We start from the raw sequence: 21,685 nt of genomic DNA, 5'->3' as shown, positions 1-21,685 counted from the left end.
AGGTAAAAGTCCAACAGTTCAAGGAATTGTTTCAAAGGCATGCCAACCGCATTACGGAAGCTAACTTCCCCATGTTCTTCGATTTGTTACCTAACAGCTACAAACAAGGCATCATGGGGAATGGAGTAGAACAAGTCTTCTATATCTTGGAGAAGGCCGTGTTGGCAGAAGGAGTATCTTTCTCTAAAGTGACGAGAAGTTCTTTTGAGCTGCGTACTAAAAACGGGTCTGGTCCCACTACTGTCTTTATCGTACAGTAAATAACGATCTCCTAGAAGCCCCGTAAACGAAAATTTTCAGCTTCTTTAAAAAGAACTAACTTACAATTATGCAGGCTGACAAGGAAGGCGAATTTGTAGTTATACCAGCAGGAATGTTTGAGGAAAAAGTGATGCAGGCTATCAATAAGAATTTTCGGCCGATAGAATTTTCCGACAAGAGACAAAAAAAAAAAGAAAGAAAAAAAAAACGTCGGCCAGAAAGTTCCTCAGGAACTAATCTCGACTCAGTGGCAAAAAGGATCAAGCAGGACCAGAATGGGTTCCTGCACAAGTTCTTCACCGGGAAAACTCACAATGTGGATTGCCCCCTTCGAGTGATAGTTTCAGAGGACAGCTGGCAGCGAATGGTGGCAGATTTCTTAAAGAGGCACCTGCACAAAGTAGTGGGGCAAGACCCGTTTCTAGTCCGCAGCTAAAAAGAACTTCTCGTCACTCTAGATTCTTTCTCACGGGCATACAAGTACACGCCTGCTCGTTTCTGTCTCGCACCAAGTACGCCAAGAAGAAACTGCGCGCTGCACACACGCAGGTTTTCTGCATTGTGCGCTTCACCGCAATGTTTAACCGCCTAGAGGCGAAGCATCATAAAAACGTGACGGGGCTGCTTTAGCGGACATGCCCGACTACTACTGCGTCCCACTGCGAGGAGAGTAGCGAAGGCACTTTTGAAGCACTGCTGCTGTGCATCAACTCAGAGAAAGATTGACTCTGAAAGAGTCAAATATTGCGACAAAGTTGTAACTATACGATCCTGCTGGCATGGAGCAGCGTCTAACCGTGAAGTCGATTAAGCGGAAAACGCCCTCTTTTTTTGCGACGGTGACACCGCTACGTCAGTAAAATTTCCGTTGGGCTTAGTTGGTTCATAATTTCCTAAGGAACCGATGAGTGCAAACAGTACACGAACCACGGAGGAGACAAAGGGACAGGCGCGTGTCCTTGTGTCTCCTTCGTGGTTCGTCTACTGTTTGCGCTCATCAGTTCCTTAGCAAGACACCGTTACTGGCTGCATCACTCCGAGATGTGGCCTCAACGCCACTGATAGCATTGGGCCAGCGGTTCCTGGCATACCTATATTTTGCAGTTACTTAGACAGAAGCGGAAAATATTTTTCGAGTGCTGACAGATAATTTCGCCGACACCGAGTACTAGAAATTCCACAACAAAATAAACTTTCCAGGCAGTCCGAACTCCCTTCCGAGTATTTCAAGTCAGTTGGCCCTGTCATCCGTCTCCTTGTCGGTACAACACGTTTTGTAGTAAAGAAAACGGTGTGGCTGAATACGTTTCAAGAACAGTTCCAAATCATCGCGTCGCATGTTCACGCCCCCAAAGCGACCGCCTATTACCCCGCTAAATCCACGCAGCCATCGCCTGAACTTGGACTGACGTCATGGTTCACGGTCAGCTTTGATTCGCTGCTTCGTGGTGCGAAACAGGATAAATAGCTCCCGACCCCATCGCTGCTCAGGAGGGAGGGGGAGGTGGTGAAGGGTGGCTGATCCTGGCGTTGTTGGGGCTGTGGCTTGCGGCGGGGACTATCCTGCCACCGAATTTTATCTGTTGTAGGCCGTCATTGCACCCGCCACTGCTTCAGTGGTGGACGACGGCTGTTGTTGCGGCGCGCGTCTTTCTCTCCATCTTCTTTTTTCTTTCTTCTCTATTTCTGTCCGCACGAGGCAGCGGTTTCGATGGAGGTGCCGGAGTACCCGGGTTCGAACCCGACCTCGGCGGCTGCGTTTCGATGGAGGCGAAACGAAGAGGCGTCGTGTGCTGTGCGATGTCAGCGCACGTTAAAGATCCCCAGGTGGTCGAAATTACTCCGTAGCCCTCCACTACGGCTCCTCTTTCTCTCTTTCCACTTTCACTCCCATCTTCCTCCCTTCCCTTACGGCGCGGTTGCGGTGCCCACAGAAATCAAGTGAGACAGTTACCGTGCCTTTCCCTTCCTATAAATAAATCAGTTTTTTTTTTGTTTCGATGGAGGCGAAACGAAGTGGCGTCCGTGTGCTGTACGATGTCAGCGCAAGTTAAAGATCCCCAGGCGGTCGAAATTACACCGTTGCCCTCCACTACGGCTCTTCTTTCTCTCTTTCCACTTTCATTCCCACCTTCCTCCCTTCCCTTATGGCGCGGTTCGGGTGTCCACAGAGCAAGTGTGACAGTTACTGCGCCTTTCCCTTCCTGTGAACCAATTATTAGGTGGCTCAGCTACAGAGCCAGTAGCAGGCCCGTGCATTTTCTTTTCCTTCTTCCTGCAGTCACAACAATCGCTCCTCAGGACGTGAAACAAGTAGCCCGAGGAGAGAAAACAAATTAGTGGAACGGAAGCTCCGTCGTTAATGGTACGATGCGATAGCGTTTCACACACTAACGGATGATGTTTTGGAGTGAGGGTCGACTTCTCGCACGCAGAGCTGAAGGTGAAATAACGCTTGAAAATGACCTCTACTGCGCGGTTCTATGTCAACGAAGGATGTGTGACACATACTCCGCCTTTTATTCCTATAAACAATTCTGTTAAAGGTCATTTGAAGATAAAGTTAGGCTTGAAAATAACCTCTACGTCGCGGTTAAGGTGTTCAGAGAAAAAGTGAAATACTGCGCTTACCTTCCTATAAACCATTCCGTTAGAGGTCATTTTTCACTTCTCGCATGCAGCGCTGAAGATCAAATCAGGCCTGGTAAAAAACCTGAATCAGCGACAAATTGCAAGGATAATAACATTGATCTGTACACCGGCGTATACCCCCACCCCTGACTACGAAGTGACTCACGAGCTGGCTGGAATTTTATACTACTGGGCTAGTGATGACCCCCTAGGGAAAAGGAGCGGGCAACGCATGGTGAAATATGGAGAAATCATTCAACATATTTCAGATTGGAAAGTAGGCTGGTACCCCTCCCCCCCCTCCCCCCCGTCTCGTAGTTACATAATACGGAGGCAGTCGTGTGGAGACAATTCCAAACGTACACGTACTCACGCCCGATGCTGGCGAACCATATGTTCCCGGAGATGTAAGATCTGACGAGTATACACGCCGCTTGTAGAGAGGGTTCCTTCCCCATATAATATAAAAATACCCCAGTTCTCCTGGGAGGGCGCTAAACATCAATTCTAAAGAATCCTGGGAGACCTCGCTGCGCAGTTTGGACCCCGAGCTCCAGCTCCGCCTCGTCTGACTTGCTGAAGAGGTCGCCGGGACACAAGATCTGCCGGCGAGCATCTAAGTTGGTGCCTCTTGCCTAGAGCTGTGCACCGGCTAGGGCCGGCCTGGAAGCCCGCACCCTGCCCGGCCCGCGAGCCGGGGGCTCCGGTTGCTCGGAAGGCATCTCCCTCGGGATCGGGCCGGGCCCAGGCCATGTTATATTTGTTTGGGGCAAGCCGGGCCCGGCACCCTGGTCATGAACACATGCAACTTTTGCTAAAGTGTGAATACGGCCTAAATGAGATAAGTGACTAGAATGCATAGCATTTTCTCGCATCCTCCCCACGCGAGAGCTTCTGACTTCATTCCCGGCGTCGACCTGTCTTTCCTCTCCGCCTCCTCTTCGCCGTCAGTAACCGAGCAGAGGGGCTACCTGTGGGTTATTTAGTGTAGAGTTTCGCGTCACCCCTTTGATAAGGCACGCCACGCTGTCGCCTATCAAATCTATTCTCTATTGTCTCTATTGTGCCTTACCCCTGCCTCGACATGGCGTCGTCGGAAGCGGGACATAGCTCAAAGCATCTGCAGTGCACAAATTTCCTCTTGTTTCTCTTGTTGCAAGACGTTTACATGGAAAGCACACGGTGAGACAGACGAGCTCGTCGAGTACTTGGCCACAAATTGGACCCCTTGTTTTGGCTTGAAGCTAGCGCAGGTTTAGAGAAGCAAACAAGCTTCTTACCGAAAACTTGCTTTCCTATCAAATAACGTGCTAGTCATTCTAGAAGCAAGTTATAGCACCAAAAGAAGCTTGAGTGCTAACGGGTACATTATCCAAGAGCGGCACAAATGCCCCAATTCAATGCATATTATTGTTTTTGCACAATAAGTTAATTCTAAGTATGTGCTCTGCCTCTATCTACTTAGCAAATTTCTCATTTCTAACGTGAGAACTCAATATTTTGAATAAACTTATCCTGAAATCATTTTCTTCTATATTTATATCTTCAGCTGTATTTATAGCCTGATGAACCGGACCGGGCCCAGGTCTCAAATCTGAGGGCAGCATTGGCCCGGACTCGGGTTTGTCGCATCGGGCACGGACCGGGCTAAAACGTTCAGCCCGCGCACACCTCTGCTCCTGCACCCCGGCCTAGTGCAGAAGGGGGAGGTGCCATTTCTGACGGAGAATAAACCTTTTTTCCTCGTCCTCCCTTGCACATGACCTCTACAGAGCAGTTCAGGCATCCACGAAGAAAATGTAACAGAGACAGAGCTTTTCCTTCTTACAAAACATCCATCAGAGGTAATTTCCAAGCCTGATTTAACCTTCAGCTCTGCGCTTGAAAATGATGTCTAACGGAATGGTTCATACAGAAGAACGAGGCAGTATCCGTCCACTTTCTCCTTAGATGCCTAAACCATGCCCTAAGGAAGGGAAGGAAAGAGGTAGTGAAACTATAAAAAAAAATAGGTACCGTAGTAGAGTGCTGCGGAGTACTTTCGACCACCTGGCTAACCACTTGGCTGATATGGTACAGCACACTGACTCCTCTCCGTCTGGCCTCCATAAAAACACACAACCGCTGGCGGTCAGGTTCGAACCCAGGTACTAAGATTCAGTAGGTGAGCGTCTTAACCACTGGCCACCGCCGCAGGGCATGTGGCGTACTCGGTCATGTTTGGAGAGAAGCTCCACTTCTTGCATGTAGAGCTGATTGTTAAACCAGACTTGGAAAGACCTAGACGGGAGGTGCGCCGTACCCACAGCTGTGCGCTTCGCAGTGACCTCCACCGCAGCGACGATCGTCTCTTCAAGCACTCGCACTCATCAGTTGTGTCACGTGGGTCACCTAGTGACTCGTCAGGTACGTGGTCCTCTCCACAGATGGCAAGAGAAGGGTAGAGGCATTTCAGCGAATGCGTGCGCCCGCGCACAGAGGAGGGCAGTTTCCGCACTGCGTATTTACGCGCCACCAATGAGAGCTGACCGAGTGGAGCAGGTAGAGGTCTGCCGGCGTCACATGCGCAGGGCACGAAAATGGGCTGTGCATAGAACGTCGGTGAACTTTTATGCGTTTAACGGTACACTGGTTGTGTTCGATTCAACATTCCGTCTTCCAGAGCCAAAGCTCCACATTCGATCCAGCTGGGCGAACCCCTCTGATTTTTATTTTGTGGTGACGTCATGCTGTTCTAAAGTCTATATATTCCTTGCGTTCATCCACTGATACTGTGAAACTGCATCTATTCAGTAGACTCCAACTCACAGCACTGTGCGCTTCGCCGCAATGCTTCAGCACATGCTGTGCACAGAAGCATCCTCAAAACGGGACAAGACCATCTTGTGAAGAGGAACCGCTGCCTCGCACTGCGAAAGAGTGGGGTCGGGCTTTGCGATTTGGAAACAATTTTTCGATGCGTCCAATGGTGTGCGCAAAGCAAAGCGCTTGAACCTATTTATAATAAGAGTATTCGAATATTCGACATTTCTCATATGTTATTAGATTCGCTAAGAACAAGGCCATGCTTGAACCGCCAATTCGTATGCAAAACATTGATACTCGGAATTTCCCGAATGATCTAAAATTACCGAATACATAAACGATTTTCGATTTATCCGCAGTTTCACTACACTGCGCACTCCACCGCAACGCTTGACCATGTGGACGATGCAGTGAAACATCATCAAAATGCGATGAGGCCATTTTGTGAAGAGGGCCGCCCCGACTGTGTGCGCAAAGCAAAGCGCTTGACTTGACCGAAAAATATAACTCCGTTGTTACTTTGGTTTCATTTCAGATGCATACAACTGTCGTGAAAGTATTCATTAGAAAATAATTGCAAATGGCTTTCGGCAGCTTTAATGCGAAAGTATTTCTAGGCTCATAGAACGAAATCCCGTTCGCGAGAGTTGTACGCAGGATTTGTGCGTTGCACCTGTTCGCTCATGGTATATTGCCATTACCCGAAAACTGCAGCAGGGGAAGTGCCGGGTGCATTACTAAAAAATAAAACAACCAAAAGCAAGTCAATAAAGGCTTATGTTTTGTTGAGTATACAATGCAGCGCATAAAGTATAATTCATATGCAATACAATAGTTTGCTTGATTAAAATTGCTTGCAGTTCTCCGCTGATTATGCCACAGCGTCCGTCGCGCCATCTTTAGTACGTTGAATAAAAAGCGAATAAGAGCGCATTTAAAGTCCGCAGCTCGATCTGGCAAAGGCATTTGGCAAGGTCTCGTATGAAATAATGTTTGAGACATTAGAACATATCAGTACTGGTAACGTGATTATTGAAGGTGTGACGATTATTTATAGCAATTGTACAACGCGCATTGTAATCAATAGGACATTTAGTGAACTGATTGCTGTTTAATAATCAGTGAGGCAAGGCTGCCCACTCTCCCTCCTGTTGTTTGCCTTGTATCTTGAGCCATTTTGCGTTGCTCTGATGCGCCGTGAAAGCATTCACGGCTTCAAACTGCAGTCATCAGAAGTGAAAATGCTGGCTTACGCCAATGATATCGCTGTATTTTGTGAGGACAGAACTAGCGTCACTGAGGCGATTGAAGTACGCGAAAAAAAAAATGTGCAAACAAGGAAGGATCTCAGATTATTTGGGAAAAGAGCGTTGGCATCTGGCATGGTAGCTAGGACTTGACTCCGGTTTATTTTGCAAACACGCATTGGATGGTGACGCCCGATAAATATCTGGGAATCCCATTAAACTATTACTAAGAAAATAACGAATATTGGGAAGCAGAAATTGCTAGTTTGCGCGAAAAGACTGCATCATGGCATGGTCGCGGTTTCTCGATGTTTGCGCGAGCAACAGTGTGTGGTGTATTCCTTACCGCAATGATTTGGTATTTATTGCAAATACTTTTTTTTATGTCACGAGTGACTGTAGATGAAATGCACAGAGCATTTGCGGTGTTTATTTAGGGTTCGAGTTGGAAAAGGGTTAAAATCTGCTTAGGTCTGTTCGCTATGGTGGACTTGGGCTGTCGAAGTTGTTTGTTAGACAATACAATTCTTTTTCTTACGAGACCAAAGCAACGGTTTTTTGCGTGCAATGTTACATGTCTGACTGGCTAAAGCTCAGCCTGATTTCATTGTTACCACGAGTGATGCTGTGAATTATAAAGTCGCTGGTTTTTTTTTGTATGAAATTGTTGTGTCATATCGCATACTAACAGCGCGGTTTTCTTTGGAGCACTTGTATTTGGTTAACAAAAGGAATTTGTACAAAGATTTCATTTATGTTATAATGCCAGTCCCTCTGTATAAAACGGTGCATGGTGGAGGCCCAGGGGGTGAAGTTTTAAAAAAGAGTCAAAGGGATGCCTATAAAAGCTTCTATAAAAACCTTTTTCTTCAAGCTGCACAATAACACTCTTCGAGTCAAAATATGGCTCGAGGAAAAAGGTAATTTTGTAGCCTGGACAATTAACTTCTTTTTTTTTTTTGCAAAAAGCCAGGAACCATTGAACATGTATTGAGTGATGGGACCCGGCCTTTCTTTGTGACATTTTACAGCGAACACTTGAAGAGGAACTACCAATTACCCCTTCAGGAATCAGGTTTTTAAGAGAAGATGACACACCATATGATATGGCCACACCACCACCATGTGGCCAAAACATATCTTGGCACGTGGCCGAACATCTTCTTCTTCACTCTCAAGGTTCGCATCATTAAAAGACCGGCTTGGTTGTTCTACTGCTCGCCACGTTTTTGCAGGTGCAGGCTAAATCCCATGTACGTTGACCAAGGAAACATCAGTGATGCTGCTCACCGACGTACGGATGCCACTTCCGTCCATAAGGCGAGCAGTCGCCTCTGAGGCCTCCAACCCGAGTTTGAGCCACTGACCACACCAGTGCGAGCCATGAAATTCACTACGAGCAGCCAGACAAGTCTGTATTCCGGCAGCACCTCACCGTTCTTCCTTCTCGCAGCTCGATCCCCGCCATCATTTCACTCTGACCGGTTCGAGGATGTGGTAGACTGGTTGGCCAGTTTTAACCGTGTGGCCGCGTTCAACTAATGGGACGACGAGCGGAAGCTACTTAACGTGTACTTTACGCTGCAGGACTCGGCCAAAACGTGATTTGAGAACTACGAGGCGTCCTTTACCAACTAGGCAGCTTTTCGACGTGAGTTGCTCGCAACATTCAGCTCGAGCGTGAGAAAGGAAAACGCAGAGATCGCCATTCGTTCGAGATCTAAGCAATTAAATGAGAGCGGGATCATGTTTGTCGAGGACATGAAACGAATTTTCAATCGGGCCGACCCTACCATGCCTGAAGCAACGAAGGTACGGCACCTCATGCATGGGGTGAAGGAACAGCTCAGTTTTATGGCCCCATTCGCGACCCTTCAAGAACTGTCACAGATTTCGCGAAAGAAGCGTTCAGTGCAGGAACGGAGTGTCCAGTACGGCCGTCAGGCAAGCGAAGCGGCCACACGCTACTGTGCGTCCGTGCTAGCAGCCATAGACGGGGCATTGCGAGAGTTTGTGAGGAGCATTGTCCGTGAAGAGCTGCAAAACCTACACTGAATGCTTCATCTGCAATTATTTCTTCTGCCGGAGACATCATACGTGATAAAATCCGGCGAGCAGTGCAGCCATCACCAGCACCACTACCAAAGCCATGCATCATGACTTACAGCACTGTCCACGCCGACCTGCCTCTGGGCCGCATGCACAATTCCGCCCTGTTGCTAGACCACCTCCTCGCTACCTGCGCCCCATCGAACCACAACAAGACCTGCGTCCCGCTATCAGCAAAGCGACCTTGTGGCGCACGCCCAACAGACGGTCGCTGTGTTATCACTGCGGGGAGCTGGCCACACTAGTCGCAATTGCCCTAACCGGAGGATAGATATGAGAGGATTTTCACCGAACGCGCCTCGAGCCCGCTATGGTGAAAGATCGCAGGAAATTGAGGACTACCTGACCACTCATGAGCTGCAATCGATGTCACCGCAACGGCAATCGCGACGATCATCACCTTCGAGGCGCTTTGCTTCACCCAGTCGATTCTCCTCCTCCGGGCAATTCACAGGCACGTCCCCTTGCCGGGAAAACTACACACGGCGACCTCCGGGCGTTAGGCTGCTGCTACGGCTCAGATTCAACAGCCTCCACCAGACGATCCGACGCGAAGGCCCGAGCAGCGACGACCCGATCCGACGAACTTAACGACGTGCTGCGAACACATGGTTTCCGCTGAAACCAACAGTTCCCGCCAACAGTTGTGACGTGACCTCACTAGTGGATAGCGGCGCCGATTTTTCTGTCATTAGCAGCCAACTAGCCACGACACTCCGTATGGTTCTGACGCCTTGGTCTGGACTAATGATGCGCACCGCCGGTGGCTATGTAATGACGCCGATTGGCGTATGCACATACAGCATAGAAATCCGCGGTTTTATTTTCGCTGGCGCCTTCGCCGTATTACAACAGTGCTCAAAAGATCTAATTCTCGGTATGTATTTCCTTCATGAGTGTGGTGCGGTTATCGACCTTTGGGATCTCATGGTAACATTTTCAACCCAGCTAGCTGTTGACACCAACACGGACTTCCGGAAAGGAATGTTGCGCGTATGCGACGACCACACAACGCTCGAGTCGAGTGTGACCACGGCACCGGCACGCGTGGCATTGCTGAAGAGGACGCGTCACTGCTTCTCACTCGACAATTGTGTAGCTCGGGGCTTTGTCGAACTTCTCCAAGGGCGAGCCGAAATCTTAGTGACCAACTTCACGTGTGAACCCCAACATTTGACGGGGAACACGATGGTCACTTAATTTGAAGAACTTGGAGAGTGTACAGGCCAGTGCGTTCTGTCCAACACATCAGACCTCGACAACGTGACGCCTATGGCCATTAAGACCGATGTGAACCCGCATCTCTTGGACAGTCAGAAAAGCTGCGCGGAGAATCATATCAATCATTCCGCAACTGTTTTGCATCAAGCTCCAAGGTCCGATAGACACCGCTAACGAAGCACCGAATTATAGTTGCCGACGACCAACGATCACTATGTCAGCGTCCTTACCGGGTATCTTCAAAAGAACGTGATGCTATTCATCGGCAAGTAACAGAAATGCTCCAGGACGACGCCATCCAACCGTCGACGAGCCCCTGGGCTTCAGCTGTCGTCCTCGTTATGAAGAAAGGCGGAACCATGAGGTGCTGCATGGATTACAGTCCCCTCAACAATGTCACGAAAAACGATGTGCACCCCCTGCCGTGCATTGACGACTCCCTCGATCACTTTCGCCATGTCAATTACTTTTCGTCACTTGACCTCCGCAGTGGATATTGGCAAATAAAGGTTGATGAACGAGACCGAGAGAAGACCGCCTTTATGACACCAGATGGCGTATATGAGTTTAGGGTCTACCGTTTTGCCTGTGCTCGGCCCCTACTACATTCTAGAAATGATGCGCACCGTGGTCTCAGGCCTAAAGTGGCAGTCATGTTTCGTATATCTCGACGATGTTGTGATTTTCTCGGACACGTTTGACGGGCACCTGAAACGTTTGCGCGCTGCTTTCGAGGCCATCCGATCTGCCGCTCTCTGTCTCTCTCTCTCTCTCTCTGAAGCCAGAAAAATGCCACTTTGTTTTTAATGAGCTGAAGTTTCTCGACCACATTGTCAGCCCTCTAGGCGTTGGCCCAGGCCCCGTAAACTGTAGATTCATTCCCCAAGCCGACGCATAAATGGAGCTTGCGTCAATTTCTCGCCCTCTTCGCGTACTATCGTAGTTTGTTCACAATTTCTTCAAAATAGCTGAGCCTCTGACACTCTTGCGAAAGACGCCGAACCGTTCTTTTGGAGCCACGATCAGGAAAAGGCCTTCGCGGAACTCATGTCCCGTCTCCAATGTACGCCTATACTTGGCCACTTCGACGAAGAGGCCAACACGGAATTGCACACGGATGCCAGTAACGCAATGACCTACCAGTCCCAGCCCCATAGGGCCAGGAGCAGCCACCAACTCCTGCCCGACCACTAAAGTGTGACGAGGCAAAGCCATTATAGCACGGTTGATCATCGTCCTCAACTATGGCACCTCTATCTCCCTCTCTTCTTTCACTCCCACCTTCCTCCCTTCCTTTACAGCGTGGGACGTGTGTCCCCGTCCGCCGGGGTGGTGCAGTGGTGCAGTGGTGAGACGCCCGACTACTGTGCCGGAGTACCCGGGTTCGAACCCGACCTCGGCGGCTGCGTTTCGACGGAGGCGAAACGAAGAGGTGTCCGTGTGCTGTGCGCTGTCAGCGCACGTTAAAGATCCCCAGGTGGTCGAAATTACTCCGTAGCCCTCCACTACGGCTCCTCTTTCCACTTTCACTCCCACCTTCCTCCCTTCCCTTACGGCGCGGTTGAGGTGTCCATAGCAAACAAGTGAGACAGTTACCACGCCTTTCCCTTCCTATAAATCAATCAATCAATCCGCGGAGAATTGTGACAGATCCTGCGCCTTTTAATGCGAAAACATTACTTCGCTATGTTCACAGATTTCTGTCCGCAGACCGTGTCCGCAAAATCGTGTCCGCAGCAGTTGTGAGTAATTGAGAAGTGGTAAAGGTTAATGAGTGGTGTCAATCGATAGAGGGTGACATAATGTTGTTGCCGAAAACAAAATTAGGCCAATACGTTAATTAGGTAATTAATTAGAATAACTGGGTCGCAGGAAAGCGCAGTATCCGCCACACTTGTTCTGTGGACACCTGAACCGCGTGTAAGGGAGGAAGGTGGGAGTGAAAGCGGAAAGAGAAAAGGGGTGCTGTAGTGGATATGACGTCAAGAATGTGACGACACGTAACCGGAAGTAGAGCCGAAAAGTGGCATAGGAAGGGAATGGCGCTCAATTTGAAAGTACCAAAGACTAAAACGGGCAAACAAGAAGTGAATTAAGCATCTACAAGCAACCAGAAACAACCAACAACAGTATTCGTGCTTTCGCATTACTCCAATGCAGATTTTGCAGTGCCCTTTAATTTTTCTATCCTGTAAATCAATTTGAAATGCTGCTGATGCCTGCTGTACTAACGCCTCTTAGACATCTGGGTATGCTTCTGTTAGTTGTGTGGTTCGGCGTTCGAGGAAGCCCCAAATGAAAGGCGCCGCTCAGACGCCTGGATCGGACGCCCGGTGGGATCAGCTTCGTATATGCATGAATATACTGGTGACGTCATGACCAGTCGGGACGGTACCAAACGCGCCCTTTGTCGAACACAACCGGCATTCCATTGAAAGCATCAAAGTTTAGTGGCGTTTTATAATTCATTTACAGGAAATCAAAGGCGCAGTGCAGTATCTGTCACTCGAATTTTTATTTGTTTATTTTCTCATCTCGATGCTTTTGAACATCCATGTAATAAGTGAAGTGGTTCGAGGACAACACTCCCAGGTGATCGGAGAAAGAGAGGACCATGAAGAGGAAAAAGAGGCGGACACTGCTTCCTAATTAATAAATTATCTATCATACAATCTAAGCCGCGATCATGTATTCAGTTCTTAGACATGCACTGAACTCCGTCCAGTCTCTCCCTTTTTGTATGTGTCATATGCACAGATACGAGAAGAAGAAGAGCCCGCATGTGCGCGAGGCCTGGCTCGTGTACGCCGCTGTTCACCTGTTCGTTCGAACGTCGTCGCCAGCTGAGGAACCTCGACATCGCGGCGCCGGTTGGACGTACGAGAGAGGGAGAGAGAGAGAGCAAGAAGCGCAGTTTCAGCATGGAAAACACCGAGGGAGGGCGCGAAGCCATGAGCCCCAGCACAGCCGCCCTGGCTGCCTCGGGGAAGCGTTGCCAGTCCACGCAGTCTCAGTGGCCGTTACCTGCGGAGTCTGCGACGTGTCACAAGTGCCACTCGGAGATCCCAGCAGGAGAAGGTGCCGCCGCCGCCGCCGCCGCCGCCGCCGCCGCCGCCAGAAGCGTTCCACTCCAAAAGCAGCAGCAGCACGCCGCAGCAGGCGACGCGTCGGACTCCACGAGTGAGACGAGCGATACTTCGGATACCTCATCCAGGGTGACTTCCCTTCTGGATGGGGACATCCGTTGCTATGGAGACTTCCTCAACGATGAGGCCTGGCTGGATCGCATGCTGGAGCAACTCGGCTTGCCCAGGTGGGATATTTGCCTAAGGGCCGGCAGGAAAGGGCTTAGAGAACGCAGAGAGTAGGCAGCAGTCACTAGGTATTGCTGCCTCGGCACTGTTTCCTTCTAGTTGTTTCGCCGTTGCATACGTCGCATCGCTCTTGCTCAGGCATGCATTGCCGTCGAGTAGGCGTCAATTCTTACCCTTCAACAGCTGACAAAGTAAGCTCGCGCATTGAGGGCACGCAAGCATTGGGGAACATTGGACATAATCTTGGTCTGCTCGCGTGTGAAAGATGCGCCTATTTTTTCCGTTTTTTCTGTCGTCCACGTTCGTGTGCGCAGGCAATATTTTATTTCGAAAGCAATACAACTCGCACTTTCAAGCCTTCGCGTGACCCAGCAGCAGTTACGTCTTTCCCACGTGACGCTGTGACGTCACACCCCACGTGACACACTGGCTGGCTGGAGCTGCCAACTTTGGTCTCTCGTTTCACATGGGACGGTTATGTCAGAGTCAGCCTGCTAGGACCCTGGCATTCACGTTACCCCTATAGGCCGCTAAGGCACGTTCATATGGGTTGGTTAAAAAGGGGCTTTATATGTGAGCTGAGGAAGAAGAAAAAGAGAAGACTGCTCGGTCACCCGCAGCTAATGCTTGTAATTTTTTTTCTTGTGTTCGCTGCTGGATTTTTGTACAATTTAGCCACGGAGCACCACGAAACAACTTTGTCAACTTAACACTATTAGCTTATCATTCATTAGTTCTCTAACAATAGTAGACGTCGGCGTGTTAAGCAGCTCCTAACAGCGCTCATCCCCGATTCAGTGTCGTGCAGAAGTTAAGAAATTTCATTATGAATAACATTTTTTAACTTGCATATGCCTGACTGCACAGAAGCTTGCTATACTTGGCTTAGCGAGTACAATTGTCGCTTCAGGTTGTTAAATCCCATATACGACATACAGTATGGCATAACCCACAGACATTTTTTTTATCGCCCTGAAGGATCGCCTTATCACCTTTTTTGTTTTAATTTTCGCTAGGTTTTTAGAGCACACAGTTTTAGAACCTTCTTTGATGAGGTCATTTATACTGTACGTGCCACAAAAAATGTTTACCACGAGCTACAGAAATTAATCATTAATTCTCTACCAAAGATATGATAGTAACAAATTTTATAAAAGGGCTCATGAAAAGCTATTTACTAAAGTTAAAAACGCGCACGAGCCATAGGTAGCCCCGGCAATCCTCTCTTCAGCACGAACATTTTTTAGCTAGCTTTATTAGCACCGAACATAGGGGCGATCGATAATGATGCACCTCCTTCCCCCCTCAAGTCACCCTCCCCCCCCCCCCCCCCCCCCCCTTGGTGCTGAAGAAAAAAAAATGTCGCGACGGCGCCCCACCCCAACACCTATCCCCACCCACGAACGGGCGCACCCAGAAGCCCCACTGACGTCAGTGGAAAGTTCTGCGGACGGAGATGTGCCACCCCAATCGGTTGCGAGTGGTCCCCAGAAGCGTTGTTTGATAATTATCTGCAAATTATTGGCTCCGGACAATGTTCTCAAATTTGGCTAGAATACTCAAAAAGAAAACCTCGTTGAATTTCTTGCATCAGAATTTTATTACAAGTAGCATATTAGGGACCCTTTAGCATTTCTTTTTTAGAAGCTGGTCGCGCCTCAATTGTATTTTCAACACGAACTGCCGTCGAACTGTTCCAATTTCACCTATAGACGCAATTGGCCACAGGGCGCAACTCATTTGGTAGCCTTTGCACGTTTAACAGTATCGTCGCATTGTCCGGCTCCGGAAACCGCCTGAGGCAGACAGAGATCATTGGATGTCATGCCAAGGCTCCATTCGACCTTGTCCATTAACAGCCGTCCGGATCACACGGCTCCCACTGCAACGCGTGCAGGCCGTACTACAACGACGGCCCAGTGTCGGTGAACGCAAGCGCCGGCGCTGCCTCTGCCGCCACTACCACTCAGGCTGCAGCCGGGCCCGTGGCCACAGTGGTGACCGGGGCCAGTGTGGCTACTCGCAGCGTGCATGGGGCCACCGCTGAGCCGGAAAGGGAAATAGTCGAACTGTCGGCCGAGGAGTACTACCACAAGGAGCTGCGGGACGTACTGTGGACCATCGTGACCCTCAAGCTGGACGACATGCGCGTGGCCTCATCGCAGATACGCGCTGCTTGGAAGTCGTACGTGCGCAACTCGAAGATCGTCGACGACATGCTCCAGAGCAAGGACCGCGCAGTCAGGGATCTCAAGGTAAAGAGGTTCACGGTGCACGTGCCGTTTGATGAGACTTCACAAGCTACGGGAGATGCGAGAGTTGTGTTGCGGATTGAGATTTCCCGTGGGTACACAAGGAGCACTTGCACTGCAGAGACCGCGGGCGCTCTTGCTTTTCTCTTAAATGAAATAGAGGCATCGTGGCTGGGATTGAACCCCGGTTTAGTACTAGTAGAGCTCTTCTTTGTCCACGCGCATGTCTGCGCCTTTGTTCCCCTTGCCTCCCCCACCCTACCAAGTACCCGTCGTCGCTGAATAGGACTATTTTAGCTTTGGACGGGGGACAATTGTTCGAACTTCCAGGATTCCCCCATGTCTTGAGTTGCAGACGCCAGTTCGAACGCTGTCATTTGTTTGGTCGCCCTCTCCGGCGCGCGCTGAGCGACGACGCTCATAACGAGACGCTGTCGTGACGCCGAAGAAACGCTGCCATGTGGTCGGGCCTTTACTGTAAATCAATTTATGCGCCCCGCCGGGGTGGCGCAGTGGTTAAAACGCCCTACTACTACTCCGGAGCAGTCATGTTTGAACTCGGCCGCCGGCGGCTATGTTTCGATGGAGGCGCAACGAAGAGGCGTCCACGTGCTGTGCACGTTAAAGATCCTCTGTGGTCGAAACTACTCCTCAGCCCTCCATTATGGTACCTCTTTCTCTCTTTCTACTTTCACTGCCATTGTCTTCCCTTCCCTTACAGCGTGGTGAGGTGTCCACAGAGAAGTGTGACAGATATGGCATTTTTCTATTCCTATTATATCAAATATGAAAAAACAAGCCGTGAATATAAAGGCTGTATTAATAGGGATATCGCGGCTGCCCTCACAGTTATCGCTCGTATCACTAAGTTCAAGCCATTTCTAAGCCCTAACAATTTTTTATATCATGGTAGGATGGGAAATGACGGCATGTGGAGGCACATCATTCAGCAAAGAACAAATCTGACAAAGTTTGTGGCAACATTTTTCAAGCATTTCGTTTTTGAAAAATTCTATCGCCTGGCGTCGGGATTCCTGTATAAGAAATCCGGCGGGTTCGGATCACCGCCATCGTTCAAACCCAGGTCCCCCCACCCATCCCGCGTGCGAAGCGTGCGCTCTATCGCTGGAATGTTTCTATAAAGGAAAGCTCAATTATGATGCATCCTAATCTCGGCAGGAAAGCTTTTGGTGTTTCTTGGATCACGCCCTGGGCTATTACCTATTCCCTGTGTTGAGACGATTTTTAATTGTGATTATTGCAAACCACGCCTGCTCACGATAGCCACCAGCGGTTCGCCACACTGTGTGCGGTTTCAACGAAGTGAATTACTTCAAATGTCGTGGACCTCATCGTCAACCAGATCCCACTCTAACTAAAGTTTTACACGCATTTATGACAGTACTCATGCCTTTAACTTTTCGGCCCTGCCACGTGTTATACGCCTGTGGAATGACCTTCCAAACCACATCGCCTCCCAGCGCAGTCGTGAAATTTTCCATGATCATCTAGTCAAACTTTCCCATCTGAAAGATATGCATCTGTTTTTCTGCCAGGTTACTTTATATGTATGTTTTCTTGTTTAATTATTTTGTTCATGTTGGGCTTGGGCTATTTTTTTTTTTTGCATGGTTGTTATATTTGCAATGATTGCTTAATATATTTGCATATTTAACACTGTTCATTCCTGCTGATTTTGCTGCTTTTTTAGGCACTATTATATGTATCTATACTTCTTTTTGTACCTCCCTTGCACAATGCCTCCCTGGAGGCCTGTAAGGTATTGTAAATAAATAGATAAACTAGTCTTAGTCAAATGTATATAGTATTCAAGGGGTTTACTTCAGACCCAATTCGTGCGGCGTGTAATGCCTTTGCAATGTTTCAAATTTTCTGAAGGTAGATTTTTTGTCCTCTCTTCTTCAACGAGGAGGACTTCCATGAGTGCTAAAGCAGCGCCATTAGTAGCGCACTAGCAAAACCTCTGGACTCTAAACTTTTGACAAGGGTTGTACTTTGGTAACCGTACCGTCTAACTTTCAGGCTTACTCTAGCTGAGCGTCCCAAAACAGAAGTATACACCTCTTATCTCAGATAGCGTCCACTAAGGCGTTGTGGGCCATTCAATATAGATATCCTATTTTCTGGGCACAAAATCTCCATTATGTTATCTTTCTTCTCACCGGACTTAAAGTGACCATCGTTTTAATCTTTTCGCTCACGAATGAGAGACGACTAACTCTGGCGTTGTACTAGTTCTGTAATGTCGTACTAGTTCTAATCTTCTTTAAACGAGGATTTTGCCATCAGTGTTAGGCAGTGAAGGCAGCCTTTATGTGAAGTAGCTTGCCAGTTTTGACCGCTTGCACCGCATTGCAAGCAAAATTTCAATATCTCTGTGGATGGCGGAGATATCGCGTGTACGGATGTCATCTCGTCATGTATGAGATTTGCTGGTGAAGTAGTAACGACTAGCGGTGGACAACTCAAATAGTCTGAACATAATTTTTATCGAATCTGTTTAAGGCATGGTTTCGATGAAAGGCTTGCGGTGAAGTCCCACCAACGAATCCACATAAGGTGACGAATGCGTCCCCCAAAAGCTTTCTTCTCACAATATCGACAGATCAGATAATTTGAAGGCTTCGTGCATCTGCTTGCATTCCAAGAAAGCAAAATGAATGAATTCCTTGTTGCTGCATTTTTATTCATGATATTCCTGTAAAATATTCGAGCTCCACCTAATCACAAGTCTTTTATTTTTTCTTTTCCTGTGCTGCTTGAATAGCCTGTTGCATAGCCATCACAAACCTTGGTTCTCTTGATGCTTGAAACTGACGCGTAACTTTAGGGCGGCTCTGTTTTTATTTTTATTTTTTCAAGCAATCAGTTATCCGCATTCCCAAGAAAACTTTTTCTGAGCAGTCGCAGCAGCTGACACGTACATCTGGGAAGCATCTGCGTAATATTATCTCTCCTTTCACCTATGTTATGCCTTGAGAAAAATGAGGGCGAAGAGACACTGCGGAAGGACGTTCGGGGGAAAGTTCAAGTGAATTCGAGAAGAGTTGGATGCCTAGGCGGATACCACTTCGTAGCAACACTTACGTAAATGCGATGCTAACGCCACGCCTAGCAACAGATGTCTCGCGACATTGAAAAATGCGAGACAAAATGTCAATGGTGCGCAGAGCATTTTTCATGCACGCAGTCTGACTGAGGGACTATTTACAATTGCAGTAAATACGCCAGACCGACTTCCGAGGAAACCCAAGGCTCCGAAAGGGAGCGCCCGAACATAATCGAACAAAGTGGTGCCTTAATTGAGAATTTGTCTCTCTTTCCTCCTCAACGTCAGCGCATAAAGCTTTTTAATTAAAACACCGGGGTTGCACTCGCTTCGTCGCTAGAAGCGAAATGGTGCGATATTAAAATAAAAAGGTTTTCCTAGCCTGAGGAGAGAGGAGTGGATGGGGAGCAATACAATACAATCTGTCACTTCTCTCACCGTTCTTCCTGGTGACAGATGGTGGAGACTCGAAACGGCCCACACTGATTGGGGCGGACCTTTAATTACTACGCTGCATCTCCGTCCCCGCATTAAGAGAAAATACGTAGAAAGCAGTGTGCTTTAATTCACCAACTTTAAAGATGATTCCCAAATTAGCTCTTTCAGCTTATTTTAATGCGGCTGCATGTGATGCGACGCGCCTTTTTTTGTCTTGATATCGAGCGGCACTAAAGACGTGACGAAAGTAAGGAAAACAAAAGCAAAAATTAAGTGCGGCACCGGTTCTCTTAACAGCAGTTTTTGTTTGCAGGTGCTGTCAACTTACACATGTGCATTGTTTTTAGTAGTTTCGAGTCCCGATAGCACTCAACTCCTGCGGTTCTGTCAATTAGCTAAACATATAAGACGTATATTGAGAATCATTAGCAAATTTTGCAGCATTGCTTTAAAACTATGCAGTTTTTGTTATTTCATACAAACCTCTTAGACCGTTATCATGCGTTCTGTTTTTCGTGAAATGCTTTAAACGCTTCAGTTGCCCTTAAAAATCCTTTATCGCTTTCTAAGTCTAAGCGCAACATTGTTTATGCTAACTGTTACCGTGTCTTTCAGTTCTTGGTATGTGAATCACTGCATGCTTTAGCGAACAGCACCCTCTTGCCTTTTATAATATAAATATCATTCTAATATTGCCGTAAAATCAACTCCTAATGCGATTTCCCACATAATACTTGCCCTATTCGTGAAAAAATAAACGTGACGCTAATTCTTAAGTATATATATATATATACTTCTTTCTTAGTCGTAAGGTATGCGATCTGTTACGTGGCTAGAACGAATGCAAATTTATACATTAAGATTACAGACGTGACCCTGCAGTGGCGAGTCCCGCATCGTCAACTCCTCGCGCCACGTATCGACTCGTTACATACGCTGCACACAACAAGAAGTGCCCTTCCGTAATTGGTGCCGACTGATCATGGAAGACTCATCGTAACCTCACGCAGCAGCAGTGGTATAGAGAAGAGAGACGTTTTTAAATGCTAACGTCTGAGCGCCTGACAACTGGTGTCGTCTCTGTGTTTTTTTCTTGTTTGTTTTTTGTCGGCAGACTTTTGAAAGTGAGAAAAGTACCCTGTTGCACTGAAATGAGACTCCCAGGTGCGGCGTTCATTTTCTCATCGCCGTGTCAAGTGCGTACTGAGCATTGCGCTTCATTCCGCTTTCGTGTTTTTGTTTTTTGTTTATTTGTTTTTCCAAACAGGAGCAGCTGGCGCAACTGAAGCTGGAGAACAAGTCACTCCGGGAGCGGATATTCGAGGGCCCGTCCTCCTAAAGCCGGAGGTGGAAGGCTCCGAGAAGCGGGGCTCCCCGAATCTCCACATGCATGTCACCAGAGCTGTGCCAGCTTGTCAGTGTGCTTTTCTTTTCATTTTTTTTTTTTTTTTGCAGAACAAAATAAAGGCTAAGACTTGTTCCGGTGCGCTTCCGACGATGCGTATTATTGACTCGTACTTGCGAACTCCAACTAAAATTTCCTTCGTTAGACAGGCGCGGTCCTCTCATTTTAGCAATCGTTCTAGCACGCTCTGTATTGGCGGCGGAAACAACAGAAAAACCAACCAGCTAGGCTTTGTCCACTTCAGGACAGCCATCGATTTTAATTATTCCTGTTACGCGCAGGCCTCGGTCACCATGCGCCCGTACAGTTTACCGACGTCTTCCCGCCTGGTTATACAAACGCGCCCGGCTGCGTTTCACTGCACTTTGAATTCATTCAGTTTTCCGCAGCAGGCCATGGGTTATCCCTTCGTTTGACATGTTCCTTATATATCTTCGTTTCGGCTGGGATAAATTTAACCCTAATTCTCTAATCCACTTTTCACTGACATTCCCTGCCCACATTAATATAAATTTCGTTTCCATGGCCGCTGCGCTGTCCTGGATTTTGAAAATGTCGATTACCGTCCAATTTTTTGTCCCTGAGGTGAGTGCTGGCGGCATGTTAATCCTTAGCGAAATTCTGTAAGCAGGCATTTGTGTAGCATAGAGAGGGAAGGTAGAGGCAAAGTGTAAATCTCATCGCGTCGAGCGCACAGGGTATTTTACCACCGATTGATATACACATGTAAAAAGACTTAGCGCTGCGAACTCTTCTTTCCCCACTATTCCTGCCTGCAGCTTCACCACGTGTGCAGGCGTGTATGCTAGTACAATTTAAATAGCGCCATCGTCCGAATGCTGACGGCTTCTAGGCAGATTAGGGTTCCCAAGGTGCCCCGAGGCGAGCGCCCCCATTGCCGCCGAGTATAGGTGGAGACAAGTGCGTTGTCT

General features: G+C 48.2%; 1 protein-coding gene across 1 annotated transcript; it reads left to right on the top strand.

Annotated features, from left to right (window-relative positions):
* Positions 1-5,108: 5,108 nt before the first annotated feature.
* Positions 5,109-20,687, top strand: LOC146185292 (uncharacterized). The gene is made up of 4 exons (XM_084607794.1): positions 5,109-5,298; positions 13,032-13,587; positions 15,486-15,843; positions 20,616-20,687. Exons 1-4 carry the CDS (start codon positions 5,109-5,111, stop codon positions 20,685-20,687), a joined length of 1,176 nt encoding a protein of 391 aa, XP_084463920.1.
* Positions 20,688-21,685: the final 998 nt, after the last annotated feature.

Source organism: Amblyomma maculatum, chromosome 6 (genome assembly GCF_055883805.1).
Source record: "Amblyomma maculatum isolate TAMU_Amacu chromosome 6, ASM5588380v1, whole genome shotgun sequence".
In the NCBI taxonomy this organism is placed as follows: Eukaryota; Metazoa; Arthropoda; class Arachnida; order Ixodida; family Ixodidae; genus Amblyomma; species Amblyomma maculatum.
Note: the sequence above shows the minus strand (reverse complement) of the source record. Positions and strands in the feature narration are given on the sequence as shown.

Coding starts and splice junctions, on each gene's coding strand:
- LOC146185292 (XM_084607794.1), top strand. CDS start 5,109: ATGTTTGGAGAGAAGCTCCACTTCTTGCATGTAGAGCTGATTGTTAAA. Junction 13,588..15,485: donor GAGCAACTCGGCTTGCCCAG/GTGGGATATTTG, acceptor CAACGCGTGCAG/GCCGTACTACAACGACGGCC. Junction 15,844..20,615: donor GCGCAGTCAGGGATCTCAAG/GTAAAGAGGTTC, acceptor TTTTCCAAACAG/GAGCAGCTGGCGCAACTGAA.